Source organism: Chrysemys picta, chromosome 2, assembly GCF_011386835.1.
Source record: "Chrysemys picta bellii isolate R12L10 chromosome 2, ASM1138683v2, whole genome shotgun sequence".
In the NCBI taxonomy this organism is placed as follows: Eukaryota; Metazoa; Chordata; order Testudines; family Emydidae; genus Chrysemys; species Chrysemys picta.
The window spans coordinates 203,575,303-203,601,426 of record NC_088792.1 but is presented as its reverse complement, the minus strand read 5'-3'; the positions used below and the strand labels follow the sequence as shown (position 1 = coordinate 203,601,426).

General features: G+C 42.6%; 1 protein-coding gene across 5 annotated transcripts in view; it reads left to right on the top strand.

The window, feature by feature from the left end:
* The window catches only part of RALBP1 (ralA binding protein 1), a 53,752-nt gene that overhangs the window by 7,244 nt on the left and 20,384 nt on the right, over positions 1 to 26,124 (top strand). For 2 of the 5 annotated variants that reach the window (XM_024102070.3, XM_065582048.1), the window contains exon 2: positions 16,380 to 16,671. In XM_024102070.3, the coding sequence (XP_023957838.2) occupies positions 16,428 to 16,671 (244 nt within the window). In that variant the 5' untranslated portion in view covers positions 16,380 to 16,427. Of the gene's footprint in view, positions 1 to 704; positions 814 to 16,379; positions 16,672 to 25,969; positions 25,987 to 26,124 lie in introns of those variants that run through there. The other 3 variants (XM_065582049.1, XM_065582050.1, XM_065582051.1) reach the window with 3 other exon arrangements.

The window sequence follows — 26,124 nt, the reverse complement described above, 5'->3', positions numbered from 1 at the left end:
AACAGTTTAGTTACTAGTAGTTTTCCACAGTAAGCTTAGCAGGCATACAGTTCATAGTTCTGCAACTTAAAATATATGATATATCTTAATTGTTCAGTGTTAGCTACTTACTTATTTTAGTTGCACAACACACCGTATTCTATCAGACTTGTAGTTACAGCAATAAAGCAATTTACATATTTTGGTTAATACATCTGTTTGCAAGAGCTGATTTCACAGTCTTAGTACAATTCTACTCTTTAAATGATGAAACTACCACTGCAAGCATGAACACTATAGTTTCTCAGGCTGTAGTTTTCCACTTCATCTGTGATCTAGTCATAGAGTATTATAGGACTGTAGTTCTCTTTGGTCATCACCATAATTGCACAGATAGGATAGAGTGGGCAAGGCATGGGACTGGGAGTCAGAAACTCAAGTTCCAAGACTGGCTCAGACATTGATTCTGAGCGTGGCTTTGGTCAAGTCATGTAACTTTTCAGTATCTGGTTTTTTTGGTTGGTTGGCTCTCTTCCCACCCACCCCCAACCTGTAAAATGGAGACAATTACCTAACTCGCACGGGTCAATATTTGTATAGCACTCTGAAGATGTAAAGTATATCAGTGGTAAGTAATACTGTTAACTTCAAACTCGATATTAGAAAAAATATGATAATGAATATGAGTTTAATGTGAAATTAAAAAGGTGTTCTATCACCCCACAGAACTGTAGACTGCTAATGTTTCACTTGAGCCTTGTGTGGGACTGTTTCGTGAGTCTGCAAGTCCGCAGTCTGTAGGACAAACCCAAGTTATATTTGCTCTTCTGTACGGTAGGCTTCTGCGGTGGTGGTGTTTTTGTAGAGTATTTCCAATGTGTTCAGTGTAAATATTTGTTACAGTTTTATTTAAGGCTCTGTATAATCCATGTCTACTCCCTTACAGGGGGTTTGTTTTATTGAATATCAAACAACAATCAGACATGTTCTACAGCCATAACTTTCAGTCCAAATGTGGCTGGGGTTAAGGTTTTTACTTCCAGAATCTCTCTGTACCAGACCTTAGTTTCCGTGCCCTTGACAGCGTTTCCAATCCCCTTTAATGTCTTCATTGGCACAAATGAATATAGCTACAGGTATGACATAGTAATTCCACTGCACCTTCATGTAAGGTACAAGCACCTGATAGCAAGTCTTACTTACATACTTAGAATATGGCACATTTTTACAAATAATTTGAGTTTTTACAGCAGTCTTCATTCAGGCAATGAAAGCACATTTATTAATTAAGTCATATAGGAAAAATTCTACTTGTCTAGTTGCCTGGTGTAAGTCACTTTTTGATGGGCAAGTAAAATATCATCATAGCAAGGATGGATGAGTACATTTGATGTCTGGGCTTGTATGTTTTCATGAACACTTTGCAAGGTTTAATTAAGTCTTGCAACATCCCTGCACAGTAGGTATTAACATTTCATATTAATCATAATTAATGTTATACTATGCGTGACAGATTTGAGACCTTGGAAGCATGAAAATGTATTGGGATGTGGCAGACACTGGGATTAGTGATAAACTTTTGTATCTATAAATGCTACATATATCTTTTGTTTGCAATGTTGGTCCCAGGATATTAGCGAGACAAGGTGGGTGAGGTAATACCTTTTACTAGATCAACTTCACCCACCCACCTTGTCCCTCACATGTCACTACATAGGTGATCCAGTCATTATAGTGTACTTGGATTTTCAGAAAGCCTTTAAAAAGGTCCCTCACCAAAGGCTCTTAGGCAAAGTAAACTGTTATAGGATAATAGGGAAGGTTCTCTCAGGGATCAGTAACTGGTTAAAATATTGAAAATAAAGGCTAGGCATAAATGGTCAGCTGTCAGAGTGAAGAGAGATAAATAGTGGGGTCCCTCAAGTATTTGTACTGGAACTTGTGCTGTTCAACATATTCATAAACAATCTGGCAAAAGGGGTAAACAATGAGGTGGCAACATTTGTAGATGATACAAAATGATTCAGGGTAGTAAAGTCCTGAAAAGAAAGATGACTGTGAAGACTCACAGAGGGATCTCACAAAGCTGCATGACAAAATGGCAAATGAAATTCAGTGTTGATAAATGCAAAGTAATGCACATAGGAAAAACTGATCCCAACTCTCCATACATCTTAGAAAAGAGATGACTGAGGGGTGGACATGATAGAGGTCTATAAAATCATGAATGGTGTGGAGAAAGTGAATAGAGAAGTATTATTTACCCCTACACTTAACACTGATGGGATCCCCAGGGTGCTCTTGGAACTGGGGTACTGCTGTGCACCTTTGTGCCTCCAGCCTGGGCTGTCTCTTACAGTGCTTTGCTAGTGACAAGCAGCAAACCCCACCAGGTGCTGCTATCACTCAGGACAACAGCATGTGGTGTGGAGCCCCACACCCAGCTTGGTTGCATGAATGCTCCCAAAGCCACTCACGAATCAAACAGAGAAAGGCACCAGCCAATTCCCCCCAGCCTTGCATCCCCAGACTATACCATCTTGCCCTAGTCAGAAGCCTAACCAGTGTAAGTTTATTACCCAGTCTGCCCCTCCCTCAATACGGAGAGCACATGCACCAGCTTTTGTACCTGATTTCCCAAGCACTTCAACCAAACCACACTGTTTTAGGTAAAATGTAAAACAGGTTTATTAACTACGGAAAGGTAGATTTTAAGTGATTATAAGTGGTAGGCATAAAAGACCAGAGAAAGTTACCAGAGGAAAAAAAGATAAACGCGCAATCTAAATCTTAAACCATATTATACTAGGCTTTATTTAGATCAGCAATTTTCTCACCCCACTGGATGTTACAGTTCTTAATGCACAGGCTTCTCCTTAAGCCTGGACCAATCTCCTCAGATGACCTTTGTCTTCTCGGCATTCCTGTTGCTTCCAGCATAGGTGGGGGAGGAGAAAGGCAAAAGCATGATGCTATAGTCTCCCATTTTATATCCTTAGTCCATGTGCCTAGAAGACAAGGTACTTGCCCAGACATGTCCTGGTGGGCTTTGCTGAGTCACTGGGCTGGGCAATCCCCCTGATGTGGTATTGTGAAACTGAGAGCTAGTCTACACTGGCAATGCCGTGGCAGCGCTTTAAAGTGCCTTGTGTGGTCGCTCTAAAAAAAAACCCACCTCAACAAGGGGCGCAGCTCCCAGTGCTGGGGCACTGTTTACACTGGCACTTTACAGCACTGCAACTTACTGCGCTCGGGGGGGCGTGTTTCTTCACACCCCTGAACGAGAAAGTTGCAGCGCTGTAAATTGCCAGTGTAGACAAGCCCAGAGTCATAGAGTTGAGCAATCTCCAATATGTGGTGCTTCTGCAGCCCTCATTGAATTGTAAATCCCATGATGACACCTCCCCTGCTGATTAATGGTTGTTGAGCACCCTCCTGGGAGTGGTTTGCCTTCTTTGTATGTCACTAGTAAACTTGCAACATATTTCAGTAACAGCCATACAGGAAAATCTCATAACTTGATACATAGTAACGCTATGTGTATTTTGACATAAAAATGGGTTTCAGGAGATCATGACCTTTCATTTGATATCTTACATTGCATGTTTTGTATGAAATATCAGAACCATATATGAATGATGAATATGGGGGTTATAGGTTGCCATTTTGAGATGCAGGATGTCACAGTAGATTTTTTTTTTTTTAAGGACAGAAAATAAGAGTCCCATCTTCCTTTGGGTTTGTGGAAGAAACTTGATGATGTGAGATTGCAATGTTGTTCTGTGTTGGAATCACTGCAGGTACTTCTGACCATGCAGCCAAATTCAGGATTACATTGTTAAACTAGAATTTGATGAAAAGGTCCACATTTTGTGCTGCTAGACTTCACTTCCCTAAAGTGTTTTTCTCATAATGGGTCTGACCCAATACTGTAGAAGTCAGTGGGAGTCTTTTAATTTACTTAATGGGCATTGGATTAGACCCAATAACTATGATAATACACAAGGCTTTCTACCTGCAGTAAGAGTTAGGGCACAACTTGTTTTCCCGCTCATCAAAAGCCCTTACCCGTTGGAAGAACTGTTATGCAGTATACAGGAAGAATAACCAGTCTTTCTAGATCATAAGCTTAATTACAGTCTTCCTTTCCCTTCTTGTGCCATTATTGAATGGAGTTCATCCCCACAACCACTAATTCCATTTTAATCATATGGAGGTCATGAAATGTTCATTAGAAGATGCTGCGATTCATTTATATTGCATTGTCATCCAGTGCAATGTCTTAGAATTTCATTAATAACTTTCAAGGTGATCTTCTTTGTGTCATTTATCACCCCATAGAGGAATCAGAGCAAAGCTGTTTTCAGCTTTTTTTGGTTTAGATTTGTCAATGCAAATGACAGCTTGTGTTGTAGTAATGCAGCTCTTTGTCAGTCTATATATGGCAGCAATTGAATAGGAATCTGTAGAAACTAGTATACTCATAATATCAAACCTGGGGGGGAAATACTTTTTGCTGGAAGTGTTAGGTTTGTGTAGCCTCCTCTAAATGTCAGAAGGTATTTGCTGTTGTGGATTGTAGTGCCTCTGTTAGATCTTATTTTTTTATATTGAGAACTGGATCAAACAAAGCTAGATTGTTTACACTGGTGTCTCAAATGAAGGATTATATAGCAGCTTTCATAAAATGGACCCACAGCACTTTCCAGATTGTAAATACATGAAATTAAGCCACTTCTCTGGAGAAGCATGGCATCCTTTCAGTTCTGTTAGCAGTGCTTTCTAGAGCGGGAAAGTAAAGAATAAACTATCCAGTTGAAACTACTTGAGAGAATTTTTAGGTTGGAAGACTTATATCTGAATTGGAGTATTTAACAGAGCTGATATCCCTACTCTTGTGAAAATATTCAACAACTTTTTCTACATCCCACCTAAAAGATGCTACCTTTAGATTAGGGGTCTCAAACACACGGCCCGCAGGGTTCTTTTGTGTGACCCGCCAAGCTCCCCACACCCGCCGTGAGCCCCGCACCACTCCCTGAAGCGGCTGAACTACTGTATGGCCCTGCAGCCCCGGGCAGGGGGGTGGGAGGCGAGTAGAGGGCTCCATGCTCTTGCAGCTCCCTTTGGCCGGGAACTGGGAACCGTGGCCAATGGGAGTTTTGGGGGAGGTACCTGGAGGAGCAGCAAGAGCAGCACATGGTGCCGTTCCCCCCCCCCCACTCCCCCCCCAGGGACTCCAGCTGCTTCCTGGAGCGGAGCGGGGCCGGTGACAGGGCAGGTAGGCAGGTAGCCTGCCCTGGCCGCAGTGCGCGGCTCTGCCACCCTGGATCCACTCTAGGTAAGCGGTGCCGGGCCGGAGCACATACCCCGCACCCCTTCTGTACCCCAACCCCCTGCCACACCCTGCACCCCTCACACCACCTGCACCCCACACCCCAATTCCCTGCCATACCCTGCACATCTGCACCTCAACTCCCTGCCCTGAACCCTCGCCACACCCCACACCCCAATTCCCTGCTGTACCCTGCACACCTCCTGCACCTCAATTCCCTGCCCTGAGCCCCCGCCACACCCCTCCTGCACCCCCTGGGGGCAGGGAGGGGGCAGAGTTGGGGTGAGGACTTCAGAGAAGGGGTTGGAATGGGGGCATGGAAGGGGCGAGAAGAGGCTAGGTGGAGCAGGGGCGGGGCCTCATGGAAGGGGTGGAGTGGGGGCAGGGCCAGGGGCAGCAAGTGGGGGTGTCAGTGATGCGGCCCTCGAGCCAATGCACTAGTCCTCATGCGGCCCTCTAGAGCATCTGAGTTTGAGACCCCTGCTTTAGATAGAAGCACAGTGTCCCTGCTCCATTCAGACTCCTGCTGCCAAGTAATGGATTAGAAGGAAATGTGCTGTCCACACAGTAACATTACTTAGCATTTAGGGCTCAAACCTGTTTAGCTGACAATATCTATTAATCCTTGCCTAGACTATTTAAGGAGTGATATTAGCATGTTAGCTAAAATGTTTTAAAAGTCTAGTGTAGACAAGGCATACTGCCTTTAACATATGCTAAACTGGTCAAGATAGTATGTTAAAGGCATTGTGCCTTGTCTGCTCCTGACTTTTACAATGTCTTACACATTAGCTAACACATGCTAACATCACACCTTCAATTCTAGTCTACCCTTATATCACAGACCCAGATGGTAGAACTGGTGATTCTTGTTTCTCTTCCTACTATGGAAAATCAGTTCCTATTCTTTTGCTTTCTGATCTATCAAGTTCAATGAATAGTAGCATAGTGGCAATTGAAAGAGCAACAAGAACTGCTCAACACTCAAATAAAATACTCCATGCTGGATCCATTGGCTTTATTCAGCTCATTTTATTTCCATTGTGGTACTTTAGACATGTTTTCTGAATTAAATTGTATGGTACATTTAGCTAAACCAGTCTGTTCTTATTTTTACTAGAGTAACTGTACAGTCCTGCATAAACTTTGGTGTTTTCAGGCCATTAGAGCTTTAAGTACAGAGGTGAAGGTTCCAGTGTGCACATGTGATTATTAAATAGAGTGGAATAATTGAGACCTGGGTAAAGTGGTATTTCTTCATCTAAACAAGCCCAGTTCAGCAGCTGAAAGTGTAAGAAGACGAGAACAATCCAATATGATTGCTATTTGGACACAAAACACTACAGTTAACAGTCTGAAGCTTCTGCAGACTTGTAGTGATCTAGGATCCTTTCTAAAGACTTATTCAGAAATTTCAAATTGTTTAAAAAGTGTGTGAGCCTCTGGGTATGTGCAAAACCTGGTGTGGGGTTATGGCAGTTGGGTAAAGTTGCCCCCAAAAAGTGGGGATGGGGATTTGGCATAGTCAGATAAATTATTATATAATATCTAGGGCTGCTGATTAATCACAGTTAACTCACACAATTAACTAAAAAAAATTAATCGCAATTAAAAAAATTAATTGCGAATAATTACCATTTTAATTGCACTATTAAATAATAGAATACCAATTGAAATTTATTAAATATTTTGGATGTTTTTCTACATTTTCATATATATTGTATTCTGTGTTGTAACTGAAATCAAAGTGTATAATTTTTATTATAAATATTTGCACTATAAAAATGATAAAAGAAATAGTATTTTTCAACTCATCACATACAAGTACTGTTTAATCTTTGTCGTGAAAGTGCAACTTACAAATGTCGATTTAAAAAAAAATAAATAACTGCACTCAAAACCAAAACAATGTAAAATGGCCCCTGGTATGATGGTTGAAGCAAGAAGGGACATATGAATCTTTAGCACACCTGGCACATAAATATCTAGCAATGTCGATTACAACAGTGCTATGAGAATGCCTGTTCTCACTTTCAGGTGACATTGTAAACAAGAAGCGTTTGCAAATGTAAACAAGTTTGTTTGTCTGAGTGATTGGCTGAACAAGAAGTAGGACTGAGTGGACTTGTAGGCTGTAAAATTTTACATTGTTTTATTTTTGAATGCAGTTTTTTGTACATAATTCTACATTTGTAAGTTCAACTTTCATGATAAAGAGATTGCACTACATTACTTGTATTAGGTGAATTAAATACTATTTCTTTTGTTTTTTTACAGTGCAAATACTTGTAATAAAAAAAATATAAAGTGAGCACTGTGCACTTTGTATTCTGTGTTGTAATTGAAATCAGTATATTTTAAAATGTAGAAAACATCCACAAATATTTAAATAAATGGCATTCTATTGTTTAACTGTGCCATTAATCGTGTTTAATTTTTTTAATCGCTTGACAGCCCTAATAATATCTTTTAAGAACATAAGAATGGCCGTACTGGCTCAGACCAGAGTTCCATCTGGCCCAGTAGTCTGTCTTCCGACAGTGGCCAATGCCAAGTGCTTCAGAGGGAATGAACAGAACAGGTAATAATCAAGTGATCCATCAATCCCCTGTTGCCCATTTCTGACTTCTGGCAAACAGGCTAGGGACACCATCCCTGTCCATCTCGACTAATAGCCATTGATGGACCTATCCTCCATGAATTTATCTAGTTATTTTTTGAACCTTGTTATAGTCTTGGCCTTCACAACATCCTCTGGCACATGGCCAATCAGAAGGCAGCTCTCCCCCACCCTCCCTTGTTCTCACATGTAGTTTTTCAAAAAATTCTGCAGCACATGGGTTCAGGCCTGACAGGACATTGATTGGGAAACACTGACTTAGACCATACTATTCACAGGTGATCACTAGTTATTTCTGGGTGCCTGATTTGAGAGTTGGGGGCCTTATTTGCAGAAAGGCCAGGCACTCATAGCTGAAGTCAATGGAATGTGCTTTGAACAAACCTATGAAGTGCTATATAATGCTAATATTCGTAAACATTCAGGCCCTAAGTGTCACAAATTGGGCACCCAAATTAATGGATACTCTTAATCTCTCTGTGCTTTAATCCATGCCTCCATCAGTAAAATGTGGATAATACCACACCTTTATCTCGCAGGAGTATTGTGAATATAAATTCATTAATATTTGTGAAGCACTCAGATATTATAGTGCAGGGGTGGCCAACAACAGCTTGTGAGCCGCCAGTGCCTCTTTTACAGTTAAAGTGCGGCTCTTGGAGCCTCCACCCCCCATTCTCTGCCTAACAGACTATTTGTGAGAGCTTGGGGCTTCTGCCCTGTGGCGTGGTGGTGGGTCTCGGGGCTTCAGCCACTCGGGAGGCGCCTGCTGGGGCTCCGAGCTTCAGCGGGAGCGGGGCTGAAGCCCGGAGCCCCCGCAGGTGTGCCCCACGGGTCTAGCCCTGAGATTCCCTGACCCCTAGCCCCATCACCCCGCTGCAGGGCTCAAGCCCTGAGCCCTTGCAGGCATGCCCTGGCTCTTGAACTTCTGAAGATTGTCAGATGTGGCTCAGAAGGCCATTAAGTTTGGCCATTCCTGCTATAGTGATAAGCTCTATAGAAAACCCCTTGAGGAAAGTAATAATTCTGTCTTCAGAGCAGGATTTGAATAACATGCAGTAAATAAGGAATGGGACTACACAGTGAACAAGAAGGATAAATCAAAATACTGAATAGCTTCTCCTAAATGAGGTAGGGGACCTGTGGAAAAAATAGTACATGATCATATAATTAAAGACTGTACCATAATGCACACACATAAGAGGGCCCAATTAAGATGGCACAGGCTACTTTAATTCTGGCATTTCCTAATTTATGAGTTCTTAACTTTGCAAACTTAGTAATTTTTTTAATGCAGATTTTGTATGTGTAATACTAATAAAGCTGGGCTGGGGCTAGTATTATTTTGAAGATCATGTTAATAAATGTATTTAATGATCGGATAGTTTAAAGTTGCAGCAGATAACAATCATTTTGCTAAATAAGCAAATTTTAAATAAAAATAAGCTTTTAGTTTTAAAATAGATAACATTATAGGATTCTTATGTGGGAGAGCATGAACCCTGTTATTTAATACAGATTTTATCTTCATCTGTGAAATTTCAGGGAGGGCCTTTGTAAGACTTTAATTATCAGTAATTGTGGAGAGTATGTGATTCACATGGGAATTATTTGATGAGCTGATCAGTCATGCCATTATGCTGACTTGTGAAATTTAAACTTGCTTTACCTGTCTCTGTTGTTGCAGGTCAGCATGCTGGAAGATTAGGGCAGAAAAATTATAAACTTCTCCAAGATAGCTCTTGAGTGTGTTTAAAACCCAGCACAACAATCTAAAATCCAGATGAGTGAGTTTTGTATAAATGGCAGAGAAAAACTAGATACTTGTTTTCACAATGAACTAGTATCATCTTAGGTCAGATGCCACTCCTGAATTTGAAATTTGCTTTGTAGGACTTTCTTGTAGAGACTGAAGTAGGTAACTTTGGAGAGAAATACACTTCTCTTTTACATGTGCAGGTGAAAGTTTATCCTTTAGAAGACTATTTTTGTATATCCCAGTGCTTTACACTAAGTCAGTAAAGCTGTTTGGATTCCTGCTTGGCTTCAGCAAACCAGGCTGAGTCACATCATTGTCTTTTTCTCTGTTTTCATGGCATTTCACATTGACAGAAAAACAAGGATGCACATTTGCACAACTGAATACTGATTTTTTTTTATTAATATAACTAGGCTTGGCAGAACTCTATATTTTTATTTATTTTCATTTGATAGATGATGTGTTTATTTTAAAGCTTTTATTTGAATCAATTTTAAATTTTCAGTCGCATTAAATTATGGGTTGAGGCATTTTTTTATTTTTATCAATTTTAAACTTTTGCAGTTATAGGAAATTATGGGGTCAGACAATAATTATTTAATGACAGTCTCTCTCTGATAAGTTCCAAGCAGCATTTTTCTTACCTTCCTTATCTGTAAATTTCAATTATTATTGATGGAAATCTTTTTTCATCAGCTTGCGAGTGGATGGTGACATTTTACCAATAAAAATCGAATCCTTCCAAACCTAAATATAACTTGGCTCTGATGCTGTTTTTCTCTTTAAAGAATACGTAATTAAACCAGCAAGAGGACCTTCCAGTTTGCATACAATATATTGCTTTGTCTCAAATACAGCTTGGGTTTCTTTCAAGAGAATGTTAAGAATTATTTTGATGTATTTTATATGCAGTTGCTCGAACTATTGCATTTTATTGCTGTAATACTTAAAATCATTTAGCTTTAAATCATATTAAAATTGGTAAAACTATTGCTTGTTTTTTGCTTAAGTTGTTGTCAAATTTGACAGCCATCTGCTTTATTATTGAAAGATTAGATTTGACAAAGATTTCACAATCCTTCCCCATTAGAGGAAGCATAGCTTAATGGTTAACTGGTCTGGGAGTCAGGTTTGGGTTCTATTTCCAGCTCTGTCATGACCTTAAGTAAGTCACTTAACTCCTCTGTATCTCAGTTTTTTCATCGGTAAAAAGTGAGTAATCATCCTTAACTTCTAAGGGGTGTGTAAGGCTTTAACACACTTATGTTTGTAAAGTGCTTTGAGGTTTTTTCTCTTCCTCTTGTTTCTTTAAAAGTGAAGCTGATGTTTGTTACTAGAGTGCTTTTGTTCCAAGAACGGTGTTCCTTGTTTCCTTGAGGGATGTGTTGTTTCCTTTAATTTGTCCTGGTCTTTTTGACGTAAGGCCTAAGATAATGAGTACATTCTGTACCCTGGGTCTTGTTTTTATGTAGCTGTCATAAAACAAGGTATCCCAGGGTGGTTGGTACCCTGGGAAAGTACTCCCACTTTGTCTCCGTCTGTTGACTTCTTAGCTTTTAGCACTCTTTGTCGTAACAACTAGAATTTGGGAGAGTATGGAGAAAACACATTAAGTTTTGGGGCCGTATGCGGTGTTTCTGATATAGACCTGCAGAGTACTTGCCACTGTAGTAGAAATTCTCATCTACTTCACTCTGCATAGCAGTTGTTCTGAAGAATAGCAGCCAAGCTTGCAATCACCTCTTTTCATTTGCCCCTGTTGCAGTCAGGACAAAGGCATGGGACTGGCTCAGCACAAAGAAATAATGAAGCATTCTGTGCTGAAAGTGTGTGTGGTGTGTAGAAGACAGGCACAGCCCTGAAAGTGATATGGTCAAGAGCTTCAATCTCCATGACACATGTTGCTATAGGTGTGGCTGGTACCACCGCCGCCTATTAAGATTGCCTGACGCTTCCCATTATAAGACCCATTTCTCTGTTCTTTATAACTTTAATCACTTGGGATGGAATATTTCTGCCTCGGATTCCAAATTTTTTGGAAAATTTAAGCCAAAATGGTTCAGCCATTTATGAGAACGAGACTAGGGAAAAATGCATTTGTTTTGCCCATTCTGGTGACCTTTTCTTTTTAAAAACACTAGTACACCCATGTTCTGGTGCAGACTCTTGAAATTTGGAAGGACTACATTAACACAAACTAGGTGTCCTTTAATTCATGCTAGTGGGGAATACACAGGGCAGTTACAGCACCACACTTCAGCGTGCATTGCAGCTCATGCCTCCATAGTCCGCATTGCTGGGCCACGTAGACAAGTCTGTACATTTGAGCAGCTAATTTCCCCGAAGATTCCATCTGCGCAGGACTGAGCAGGATTTCCCCTGCGATTGCAGCTCTGGGCTGCTTCAAATTGTGTTGGGACCGGGCACCTGAACTGAGAGCAGGGAGATTATCTTATGCTGTCAGTCAGTGGTGGATTAGCCACTGGGCCAATGGGAGCCCTGTTGTCCAGGAGCCCTGGAAAAATGGGCGCCCTTGCACCCTGGCTCACTCCGCCCACCCGGCGCTACTGCTGGGGAGCGGGGTCGGGGCGCTGGGGCTTGCCCCACTCCACCTACCTGCCCGGCACTCCTGCTGGGGAACAGGGTGTGGGGGTTTCCCTTGCCCTCCCAGCACTCCTGCCGGGGAGCGGAGAAAGCCCCCGTGTGCTGCCCCCGCTTTCCAGCAGGAGCACTGGGCAGGGTTTTTGCTGCCCCAAGCAGCGCGCCGAATTGCAGCCGCAGACGTTGGGGGCAGTCTGTGTGCCATTAGGACGGCACGCGTGTTTCTGCAGCGGCAGCAATTCAGCGCGCTGCTTGGGGCAGCAAAAACACACAGACTGCCGCCCCTTGCAGATTGCCGTCCCAAGCACCTGTTTCGAATGCTGGTGCCTAGAGCTGGTCCTGGCCCCTGAACTCTAACCCTGCTCCCAGGCAGGAGCACAGGGGAAGGGTGGGGGGAGAGACATGGGAGACAACCCTACTTGCTTTGGCCAGGGCCCCAACAAACGGTAATCAGCCTTTGCTGTCAGTGACGCTTACACTGTCAATGACCCCCAAGGCAATGTGGAGGAGGAAGCTGCCTTATCTGAATGCAGAGGGAGCAAGGACTGAACCTTTGGGGGAAGGAGGGAGTAGCTTGGGGCTGTGGGAGGAATCTGGCAGGGTGGGGACAGGTAAATTGAGACTGGGAATCAGTAGGTGTGGCGAGACTAAAAGATGATGGGCAAGGAAGGAGACTGGAACTTGTTGGGCAAGGAAATGGACTGAGAATCAATGGAGCAGGAGGAAGGGGGTATAAAGTAGGGGAGACATCTGACAAAGACTGGGGAGGAGAATTAGGACTGGCTGGACAAAAGACTGGGATGAGGATCCAGGGGAGGAAGATTAAGACTGGGAGCCAGAGCAGACAGGGATGACTGGGTGGGGATGGGGAGAGCAACTGGAGACCAAGTGGGGGGGGCGGGGTAGGGGAGAGACAGATTGGTTTAGAAATTGGGAGAGGAGAACTGGCTGGCTACTGGGAGCGGGATGAGCTGCCTGAGAAATGGAGAATGGGCCTGGCAAGGTGAGGAGATAATGGAATTATGATTAGGAGCCTGGATTGGGAAAGAGAGAGGACTCGGACAGGTTGGAAAGGGTGGGGTAGAAGAAGTCAGACGTCAGTGGAATGGTCAAAAAAATCTGTGCCCACTAGAGTGTGCTGTCCTCCAGAGCCATGAATGGAACCCAAGATTCCTGAGTTACCGGTGATTCCTCTGCTGTCAGCAGATCTCTGTAAAACCCACTGGCATAGTGTCGCATCCCCCTCATGCTAGTCTACATAAAGGACAACAGTTTACTATTACGCTGTTAGCTCAAGTGGCAGAGGTCCTCGTGGTGGAGATAAAGGTTCCAACTCTGCTGATTACCCATGTGGATGTCAATATGATCTCAACATAATGGATTGTTTTTTCAATTTGTTTTTCTAAAAACCTAGGAAATTCCACACACAACTACATTAAAAGAACATTATTAAGGTTGTAAAGTTAAGCACTCAAAAGTTAGGAAATGTCAGAATTAAGGTTGCCTGTGCAACCTTAATTAAACATGTGAGTGGTGGAGGAGGTAGCATTAAGTGATTTAAAAGAAGTTGTTATTGAATCAGTCCCTCAGCACTGTATGAAGCGCTACTGTGCTGTGGGAGGGGCCAACTTTTGGATGAGATATCCCATCTCCTAGAACTGGAAGGGACCTTGAAAGGTCATCGAGTCCAGCCCCCTGCCTTCACTAGCAGGACCAAGTACTGATTTTTGCCCCAGATCCCTAAGTGGCCCCCTCAAGGATTGAACTCACAACCCTGGGTTTAGCAGGCCAATGCTCAAACCACTGAGCTATGCCTCCCCCCGATGTAAAACTTATGTCCTGACCACAAGAGTAGGGATGTGAATCATGGTGTCTTGGCCAAATTCTAATTGAGAATTAAAAGTTACATGTAGATACTGCTCTAATAAACAGCTTCTGTACTCCAACCTATAGATGACTGCATTTCATTGGTGGGTGAACTGATTTTCCTGTCATTTACTTGAAGTATTATGGGGTTAATTTTCTAGCATTTTTAAAGCACGTTGAAATACACAACTGAAAGATGCCATGGAAGTACAAGGCAGTGTCATTATTCATACCAAGTGCATTTTTATGGATTGCAAGCTATGATATTGGAAATGTCTTGGATGATCACAAATCGTAAATCCCAGGAACTCCTAAATATTCCTGTTAGAGTATATATTATTACAGAAAAGCAGTCACTTGTTTACATATAAAAACAAATTAGCACAACAGTTATCGAGGAGATTTGGTTATTTCATATCCATAATTCAAATAAGAAAAACAGGAAACAGTTATGAAAATTAACACCATTGAAACAAGAAAAATTAGTTGTGTCCTTTGGATAAGTGTATACAGTCTAACATATACGATTGTTTATCTAGGGTTATTTTCACCCCCAGATAATTTTGTACATTTTGTTCCCCAGAATGAAGGTTTATCTAGTTACTTTTAAATGGGATTGTTCTCTGCTTACATTGGGGAGGTGGGGATTTCTCACTATATAGTGCAGAGGTCGACAACGTTTGGCACGCGGCTCGCCAGGGTAAGCACCCTAGCAGGCCCGGCCAGTTTATTTACCTGCTGACGCGGTAGGTTCGGCCGATCGCGGCCCCCACTCGCCACGGTTCGCCGTCCCGGGCCAATGGGGGTGGCGGGAAGTGGCATGGGCGAGGGATGTGCTGGCCACGGCTTCCCGCCGCCCCCATTGGCCCGGGGCGGCGAACCACGGACAGTGGGGGCCGCGATCGGCCGAACCTGCCACGTCAGCAGGTAAATAAACTGTCCCGGACCGCTAGGGTGCTTACCCTGGCGAGCCGCGTGCCAAACGTTGCCGACCCCTGATATAGTGTGTACATCACTGAGCAGGAGCTCCAGATCTGCTGACTTCAAGGAGTTGGTTACATTGAAGCCAAAATACTAATGTTTGGAAGCACTCCTCTGGCAACTAGAATACTCTTCATGTGGAAGTCAGTTCATCATGACTCTGTTCACATTTCATTGTAAACCCATAATTCTATTCTCTGGGCCTTTGTCCAAGCATACCAGTAGGCGTAGGAATGAAGTCCCTCCTGGACTGAGGAAGCAGGGAAAGCAATAAAATGGAAAAGTTACATTTCAGGATGACCATTTAGGTTCAAGAGGCCAAATTCAGCAAAAGCTGATGCAGGGAGATGTAAAGTATCCTATGAATCAATCCTGTGGAGGGCAGAGTTTCTGCAGCTGCTCTCTGAGATTGTACTGGTTTGGGAAGAATTTTAATTCTGGCCAGGAGTTCTACTATAGGGAACCTCTGAAGGGAGCTTCTGCGTTAGTGAACTTCATGGCTACCTTGGCCATGACTCCCTACCAGGCAGTTTGCCCAAATTTTGGGTTCTGCTTGCCCATTATACTCCTATCCTTTGTAAGCGAGGTTGTGGTTGTTCTGCACTAGATCAACCTGCACCTCATTGATTCTCTCCCCCTTCCCTCTCACTTACACCACCATAAGCTGGAGATGAATTTGACCTCAACTCTTTTCATATTGGAGCAGGATAAGCAAATTCTTGTTTGCATGTAGGCAAGATAATTAATTGGAGAAGAGAATGAGCTCTGGATAGGAGTGGTGGGGCCTGTAGGAGGTACTCATGATCACTGCCAGCCCCCATACAAGAGTAATTTGTGTGAAAACTAGAAGTGTAAATGTCAGTAAACCTTTAAAACAAACAAACAAGATCTAAAACCACCACCTAAGTCAAGAAGTAGAAGCTTTTAGGATTATATTTTTTTAACATGTATTCAAATCTGTTGATATTTGAAATGGCAAATCTTAAATATTTTAGCCTTTTCCAGTTTAACTGTCTAATAGATCCCTCAGTACATTTGTATAACAAGGCTGCAGTTCAGTAATTGTCAGATCCCGCAGACACTTACTGCTGAGTATAGTACCATGAGCGGTCCCATTGACTGTCTCATTGTAATAAACATTACTGTTGCTACTGTTTGTAGGATGGGGATCTAAGGAGGTTGTTTAAAAAACATTGTTTAGAGCATTTTGGAGATCTTGTTTGTTTTTTCTGTTGTAGGTGTGATGGACAGGTGACAGATTTTTCATTTTGTGTCAGGGAATCAGAATGACTGAGTGCTTCCTGCCTCCTACCAGCAGCCCCAGTGAACATCGCAGAGTGGAACACAGTGGGGTTCTTGCCCGTACCCCAAGCTCCGAAGAAATTAGCCCTACAAAATTCCCTGGATTATACCGGACTGGTGAGCCTTCACCACCTCATGACAACCTACATGAGCCTCCAGATATAGTATCTGATGATGAAAAGGAGCATGGGAAGAAGAAAGGAAAATTTAAGAAAAAGGAGAAAAGAAGTGAGTAGGCAGTTTCTTACTCCATGTGTATGATCTCTCTAACTCGGTGTTTCTCAACCTGGGGGTCTGTGACAGGTTTAGGGGGGTCACAAGCAGGGCCAGCGTTAGGGGGTGGGAAGCAGGGCAATTGCCTGGGGCAGCCCCGCAAAGCTAATTGACATGTTTTGCGGGGCTTAAGCCTGGAGCCCCGAGTTTGAGATAGGGGGTTGCAATTTTGGGGGGGGGGGGGAGGAGAAGGGGACGGTGGAGGGTCCAAATATTTTTTTTTAAAATCTAAAAGGGGTCGCCAAAACACACAGGTTGAGAAACACTGCTCTGACTCATTTCTTTTCATGCCTAAATTTTGAGCTATGCTTGCCTCTCTTAAAAAACACTTGGTTTTTAAATATCTCACTTCTTTCTAGGAAAGCTAATGAGCGGGTTTGTCCAAAGTCCAAGAAACTGCTCGGTCAATTGCCTGGCAATGGGTTCTTCTCAGTCCTCTCTAGTCTTTCAGACACATCCCCCGGAGTCTGAAGAGATAATGGGATATGTCTTCACTGCAGAGTTAGCCCATGTGTTGCCCCTGAAGGTTCCATCCACAAAGAAAAACCTCTAACCTGGGTTTGAGGGCTCTTTAAGCCCAAGTGAGCAGCCACAGCCGAGCATATAGGTGTGAGCTTGGGTTTGGCTTCAGTCCAGGAACCCACCTGCTGTTAGTGTTCTGATCCTGTCTCACAGTTCCAACTAGGCTGTACTTTCTTGTTTTAGTCCTCCATTTCTCTGCACTGCATTTTTAATCCCATGTGTAACTGCTCCAATTCTGCTGCACTTTCACAGCATTTGAACAGATACGCTATCGGAGAAATCCACCTCCTGTGCTGCCAGTTTGCCAGAAGCTGACACCAGCCCTCTGGTTAAGGTTTTGTGTGATAATATCTGTAATTTGGGGAAATATCTGCAAAATGACATATGTTTAGTGGACGGGAAAGAAATGGAGAGGCAGAGAAGTCAGTCCATTAGGTGTGAATTGCTTTGATTTGCAGACTGAATTTCTTAATGAGACAGGATGAGTGAGGTAATATCTTTTATTGGACCAACTTCTGTTGGTGAGAGAGACAAGCTTTCCAGCCACACACAGCTCTTCTTCAGGTCTGGGAAAGGTATTTAGAGCCTCACAACTAAATGCAAGTGGAACAGATTGTTTAGCATAAGTAGTTGGCACATATTCAGGCCGCTCTGCCTTGAATGTTCCCTTAGCTTGGATAACTGCAGTGAAGAAATACCTTGAGAAAGGAGTTCCCAAGCGCATTTGCAAGTTCTGAGATAATAGCTTCATGCCAGTAAAACAAAACACTTTGGTGTCAAATCTCTTTAATTGTCCAAAAATTGATACTTTTTTATTTAAATTATTTCTATAATTTTTAAAGTCAGAAGAGTGAAAAATTAACTTTAACCCTTTGCCTTCATGTAATTTTTTGTTGTGGAATCGCTCAAGGTTTGTGTGTGCGTACTGTATGCTTTTTGAGGTGTAGTGAAATGTGCACTATGGTTACTTAGTTAAGCCTAGTCACATAGCCACAAATTATGGATCTGATCATGAAATGCCATATTAACTATTATGTTTATTATGGTGGTGCGCAAAATGAGGAAGCAAATTGTAAGATCAGCATCTTAAAAAACAGATGGAGAATGGGAGGGGGAAAGTGGTGCTGTGGCATTCCCTGCCACAAAATCATTTTTAAAAACTTCAGCTTTCACAGCAAAAATTGTTTCTAGTCCTTACAGTTGTGAAGAAAATGGTAAAAACACAAAATGATTATAAACTTGGTACAGTTATATCTTCCTGAGCCTTCAGACAGCCTAAAGCAGTGGCTCAGAGAGATATTAACTGCCTCACTCCCCACAATACATTGCTAAGTCTGAAACCTAATGATGACCATTTAAATGTCAATACATCCAACTATTCACTGCTGTTCATTTTGTCAGAAACATTTAACTAATGTGCTTACTCCACAATCCCTAACTACCTCCCTAGGTGCTAAAAGCATCGCCTTCACCAGTGACTACTTGTATGACACACAGTTATATCTTGTCAATAAAAACTTGTCATTGAAAACATGATGACAGCATAAAGTACAGTCAACTCATATTAAAATGCATACAGGGACTACTGTACTTATAATATTCAGATTCATATTTAATTAAATGGCAAAAAAAGTTAAGGTAGCCCAGTGGTAGAACGTGTCCTTCCAGAATGTCGAGTTCAGCAAAACTCAAACTTCTGAAAACCAGAAAATACAGAGTTAAGGTAAATTCCCATGCAACCTTAACTTTGCCCTCTGGAGCTGGCAGTAGCCACTGGGAATTATCTGTGTCATGCTGTCTTGCCTGGCTCGTGACCATGAGTGCCAGCCTTAGGGCAGATTATCAAAAAGCAGGGCACAGACACCCCCAACTGGTTGTATGTTCTATAATTAGATTTCACCAACCTGGTAACAAGTGTGAACTTCGAAAGCACTGTAACAGTCTTATCATGGAGTCACAGACAGTCCCCTTGGGCATTCCAATCTATGTTGCGATCGCTGCAAGCTGGACTGTGATAGATCATAAGTGGCAAACTACGGCCCACGGGCTGCATCCAGCCGTCAGAACTTTTAATCCAGCCCTCGAGCTCCACTGCTCCGCTCCAGCACTCCTGCCGGGGAGCAGAGTCAGGGGCTTGCCCCGCTCCACCCACTTGGCACTTGCAAGCCTCTGCACCTTGCTCCTGCTCCCCAGCTGGAGCTCCAGGTGGTGGAGTGGGGCAAGTGATGGGGTGGGCCTGGATAATAAGTGCGTAGGCCACGGCCCACTCATGGTTACACCCTGGCACAACGTGTCTTTTCTCATTTAAAAAAACATGTTGCTGTCACAGCTCTTTTGAAAATGAGGCCCTAATATACAATTGTGTTCAGAGAGGAGCAAAATTTGTGGTAAAATCAATAAACAGCTCAGTAATGTAATTTTCTAGCAGTGCATTGTTTAACAGAATTATTTGAATAGTGTTGATTTTTGAAACAAACTTGTGTTGTCCCTGTTTGAACATGAATTGTTAATTTTGTGAGCATTCATCACCCGCCATACAATTTCCAGACCCAGATGTGGCCCTCATGTCAAAAAGTTTGCCCACCCCATGTGCTAGATGGTCACTTTACACCAAAAATAACAATAATATTCAGGTTACTCCCAGTCACTATCCTCAGGTCAATTGTACTCAGATCTCAAACCAAAGACAATGCCTGTAGCCAATCCTGTAATAAACTAACTAACGCTTTGTTAACTAAGAAAAGACATGAGTTACTTACAGAGTTAAAACAGGAAACACACACACGCCAATGAGTTACAGCCTTAGATTAAAAAAGGTAATATAAGCTTCTATAATAAGCAGCTCTGTATGTCCTTAGGGCCGACTCATGGGAATCTCTCGTTTAGGAATCTTTGCCTTTCAGAGTCCAGACAGTATAAAAATCCAGTTTCTCCTTGTCAGGGATTTTTATCCCTTTCACCCCAGAATCCAAACTGATGGGGTGAGTTCATGCGCAGGTCTCCTCTTCCTGCAGGAAGTGAGGAATGCAGTCAACGATGTCCTACTCAGTGCCTCCTTTGCCTTCAGTGGGCCATCTTGTGTGCAGGACAAGCACTTTACTTTAATTAATGCTGCTTTTCCTGTTTGGGGAGTTACACAATTATAGTGGTTTTACAATGCACTATAACTTTATACTATGGGATACAGATATTATAAGTAAAATTAATACATGCAGCATCCTGCAAGCATTCCATAAAGTCGTACACGTTCTTATAACACTAATATCTCTTTTAATTATACTAACCCCACAGGTGTGCCAGACTCTGTTTTCAGCTATGCATTTGTTAGTGTTCAGTGAGGCCTTAGGCCTTTGGTATGAGCTGGCATCTGGTCTGCCAGCATCACAATCTGCATGCATTTCAGCTGCATTCGTTATGTGACGTGTTGCTGTATGGTGGAGGAAAAAGTGGAGCTGCTTGGAAGAGCTGTGATTGTGATATGAGGAGATCTGGGTCTGAGTCCGCCATATGTATTATCAAAAGAAGGAGGTGCATGTGTATCTTGGGGTTCCAGTCTGCATTATTTCAATACAGAATTATATAAGTTGTTTCAGTATCAGGGCACTGGGGTCTTCTTGCCATGGGTGTTGTCAGTAGTGAGGTGGGATATGAGAGCAATCTATGGATTTAATGATGGGTAGGGGAAGGTATAGGTTTAGGTAGTATCCTGTGTGCAAATGTGAAGGGGTTGTAAGAGGGTATGAAGTGGTTGTTAAATTTTCAAGGGTGGTATTCTGTCAGGGGAGTAGGCTCAATGTTTAATAGTAGGAGAGGTGCAGGTAGCACCAGTCCATTACAGTGAAGAGGCTGTGTGTGTGCGTGTGTGTGTGTTATGGGCATTGTGTATGAGGCCTTGATCAAAAAGGACAGAGTTAAGCTGTGTGGGTGTTTACCAGGTGCAAACACTTCAGAATTCTCCCAAGAATTTTCTGTAGACTGGACTCTTAGAATATGGGGGTTTTGCATGTGCATCTTGAGAAATGTTAGATCCTTTTAAAGTATCTCCCTTCTCAAGGCCAAAACCAAAAGGTTGTAGGGTTCAGCTAACAGTAAGATATTCTGGAGGCTCTGCCCCTACCCAAACCATCTCCTTTCCCACAAGCAGGTGTTCCCTTTCTTCCTCTTACCCCACTTGTAACCTTGGGTGGAAGCCCAGTGTTCTGCAATTCCTTCTTTTCAGTATCTTCAGGTTTTCATTTTCAGTTGGCAAGGATGAAGCTTTCCCCATTCCATTCTGAGTTTAGTTCTTGAAGCATTGAAAGAGTAGTTCTCTCTGCAAGCTGATTCAATCCTGGATCTCTCTGTGAAGCATCAACAGAGATGGACATTATAATGATAGGTTTTGTGAGGAGGACACTTGTCTATTAAAAATTGGAATGAGACCAGCTCATCTTGCTCAGCTAACATTTGATTTCTGCCAAGCCAATGTGGTTTTGAACTGGTGTCTTAGAAGAAAAGCTCTGTATACTGTTTTCAGACTTGTGAGATATAAAGTCCCTAGGATTCTCTTACCTTGTGTCAGGCTGTCTAGAGTGGCTCACAACTGACAGTGCCAACCACAGGGCAGACTGTTAAGAAGCAGAGCACAAACCCCAAATTAGTTGAGAGTTCTATAATTAGATTTCACCAATTAAGTATCAACTGTGAACTCCTCAAGCACTATAACAGTCTTAATAAGGAGTCACAACAGTCCCCTTGGGTACTTTGGTCTATCTTGCCACCCAGGCAAATTTACCTTTGTGATGGATAGTCCCTTACACCAAAAATATTTAATTACTCCCAGTCCCAAAGGTCCAGTCACTTACCTCAGATGTCACACTAAAGACAACGCTTGTAGCCAATCCTATAATAAACTAACTAAAGATTTATTAACTAGGTAAAAGAATCAGTTATTTACACAATTAAAGCAGGTAAGCATACATACACAAATAAGATACTTTTTGAAACTTAAGACTAATAAAAGCTGCTGCAATATCCAAGGTTTGTTTGTCCTTTAGAGCTAACCTGAGCTAAGCAGCTTGGGGATCTCTTACTTATGCTTAGAAATATTGCCCTCTCCAAATGCCAAGCAGCATAGTGATACAGTTCCTTCTAGTCAGGGACTTTCATACCCTTCCCCTAGAGTTCAAATTGACGTGCAAGTTTTTGTGCCTGTATCTTCTTCATGGGTGTGGGGGAAAGGAAGAAGGGGCAGGATCAGCGAAGTCTTTGTCCTTTGATGGTTGGCTCATTTGGTTTCAGTGGGCCTTCTTGTGTGGAGGACCAGCACTTTGCATTAATTAATGCTTCTTTCCTATTTGGTGAGTTACACAGTTACAGAGGTTTACAATGCAAACACTCAATATAACTTTATACCATGGGTAAGGCTACGTTTTAGTCACAGGTATTTTTAATAAAAGTCATGGACAGGTCACGGGCTGTAAACAAAAATTCACAGGCCCGTGATCTGTCCATGACTTTTCTTGGGCGGGGGGTCGTGGGTGCTCAGGGGGCGGGACATTCCGGGGGCACCATGGGTGCTGGGGGGGGGGTGGCCCAGGACCCCTGCTGGTACTGAGGGAGAGGGAGGCCGGGCTACGCCGCGCAGCCCAGGACCCCACTTGGTACTGGGGGACAGGGAGGTTGGTGGGGCTGGCAGGGGCTTCCTAACTGGCTCCGCGTCCCTGCAGCTCCTAGGTGGCAGGGGCTCCGCTGCTCCCACAAGTGCTGGCTGCCGCAGCTCCCATTGGCTGGGAACCACAGCCAATATGAGCTGTGGGGGCGGGGCCTGCAGGTGCAGGCAGCATGTAGACCCCCTCCGCCACCTCGAAGCTATAGGGGGGCCATGCCAGTGGGAGCCTTGGAGTCCCCCACCCCAAGGTAAGTGCCCCCTGCACTCCCCAGCCCTCTGTCCCTAGCCCTGAGTCCCCTCCACACACCCAAACTGCTTGCTGGTCCAGGGGCCGCTTGGCTCGGGCAGCCCTTGAACCAGCACCAGCTGCTGCAAAAGTCATGGAGGTCATGGAAAGTCACGGAATCCGTGACCTCCATGACACTTGCAGCCTTAACCATGGGATACAGATGTTATATGTGAGATCAGTAAATGCAGCACCCTACAAGCATTTCGTCAAGTCTAAACACATTCTTATAAATTTAACATCTATTTTAACAATGCTAACACACAGGTGAGCCAAATTGGTTTCCAGCTCTGCGTTTGACATTGTTCAGTAAAGCCTAGGGGCCTTGGCATGAGCTGGCACCTGGTCTGCCAGCATCACCCCTTTATGTTCATTATCTCTTCTAAGGCATGTCTACACTATGGCACCACAGCCATGATGCCGCAACTGTGCCACTGTAGTAACATAGGGTAGATGCTTCTCGCATAGATGGAAGGTGTTTTTCCAGCAGTGGAGTTAATCCATCTCTCTGTTGACCTAGCTGCGTCTGCACCAGTGTTTCAGTCAACCTAACTATAGTGCCCATTCGCTCAAATTTCTCACAGCTGTGAGTAATGTAGCTAGGTTGATCTAATTTTTAAATGTAGACCAGGACTTAGTGTGTGGATTTGTACTTTTGCTTTGTGACATGAATGTAGGTTCTGCTTTGCTTTTCTAAAACCAATAAAATCCTTTACAATGAAAAGAAAATAAAGCAAAGCACTTACTTCAACTTCTGGTGCTCCCCACCCAAGGGAGAGCAATAGCCTGAATGTGAACTTACACTCAGGAGTGCTTTATGTATTAAATAACATAATTGTGGAGTGACCTACTTGTAAGTTCGTTACCAAATAGTAGCTCTTGTTAGTTGAAAGTCTCTAGTAGTAGACAAATTGGGGTGCAAGAGGAGGAATGAAAAAAGTCATTACAGAAGCTAAATATGCGTGCATCTCTGTTCCATCCTTATTTTTAAGAGGCCTATATATTTTGATGTAGAATCGTTGTCAAATTGATGCCATGCATTTTTATGTAGATATAGAAGTATAGATATTATGTGTATTCATCTCAGGGTCACACATAAGATCAGTGTACTCATAACGTCCTTCTGTTCTAAACTTGTTTTTCATCCTACCTCTTCTTGCTTACTTAAAATGGACCTACATATTTTTAAATCAATTAATTGTAGAGACACATGCAGAATGCCCCAAAGAGCTAAAATAAGAGGGCTGTTCGCCTCATAAATGATTTAAAATATTTGTTGGGTCAAACACCTGACCCACTTAACATATATATCTGGCCCCCTGTGATAGACTGCAATTCTGTAGAATGCAAGATTTCACTAAAAAAAAAAAAAAAAACCACTCTTAGCACTTATACAGAGAGCCTTCCAAACATGAAGAGAGTATAACCAACAAAGGAGCTGTCTTCCTGAGACAGCAGAAAAACCGAAACATTGGCTCTAAGAGATGTTAACTGTCTTCATCCATCTCAGTATTATAATTTAAGCCTATAAACTACACTGTATGAGTCAGATTTAACTTGTATTGCACAGTTATGCAACTCTGTACACAAATTGGGTTAATCATATATCCAAGGGATTAAAGGATAGAAATAGTGGTTGTCCTAAAAGTGTCCAGAACCACTCTTTTACTAATGCTGAATGTAATAAAGTAATCTTATTAACTAAAGTTTAGCTGCTACTTGCAGACTACGTTTTATCCTGGAGAGATCTGCAAACCTCCCATTGTTATCAGTGGGATTTCTTCTGAGGAATATGGGTAGTATATGTTCCTGAACTTGGAGACTTTACACATACACAGCCAAATTAAAATATGAAATTTGACCTTCTTCACAGAATGAGTTTAACTTGCTTGATTTAACATATGACTTTGTTGGATCCCTGGAAGCCAGGGCATACTACTTTCACCAGCATGCACTGTGCTGGTGCTGTTACATTAACCAGTTAATCCTCCTGGAACATGGAGTATTTTTGAGGCAGTTAAAGGAGGGTGTGCTGGTCAAGTCATCGCAGTTTATTTAGTATACCTCAGTTCTATGTATATTACATTTTTGGGATTTGAATATAAAAACTTTGCAAAAACTATGTTGTCTATAGAGCAGCTTGTGGAAGCTGCCATCAAGCCTGTCTAAATAATACTGGGGCCCCTCTAGCCCTTGGAGCAGCCCAGGATCAGAAGGGCACAAGATGGTTTAAATCCATTTTAGCCCTGTGGGTGCAAGCATACAATGTCACGCAGGGCGCCTGCTCTGCGGACCTTACAAGCCAAGTAGTAAAAATATATATATATATATATAATCTTGTCCATTAAGAAATGACGCTTGACTTAACTCTGTCCTTCCCTCATGCAAATAATAGGCGAGTTTTTGACTAATGGAACAATATCAGGAAAACGTCATTCAGGACCATCACATCAGAGCTAGAGCTGATTATCCACAACTTTAGGGGAACCTAAATACTACATCTTGCATGTAAAATCTCTGCTTTGTTGAACACGTTTCTTGTTTACTTTAGCTCTTTGGAATATTGAGCATGTAAACCTATAATTAGTTGGCTTAAAAAAACCCTTCCAATCCACCTTTAAAGATTTTCCTGTTCTTGCCTAGAGGATAGGCAGGGCTAGCTGCAGAGGTGTAGCTTATAAAAACTCGTGTGCATATAGTTCAGAGACAGTACCTTGTATTTTGCAGCTGAAGTATAGTGTTACTAGGCTGTGACTTTGGAGTTGCAGTCTCACATAGGCTACATAAGGCAAATGTAGAACTGCAATAATAGGTAATATGTCAGTACAGTTGGAAAAGTAAGATTTCCCCCCTTTTAATGATTCTTTGATCTGAGGCTAAAATTTAATAATTTCATACGCCTCTTAAGAAGATTCTTAACATTTTCAGAAAGGGAGTGAGCAATTAAGTG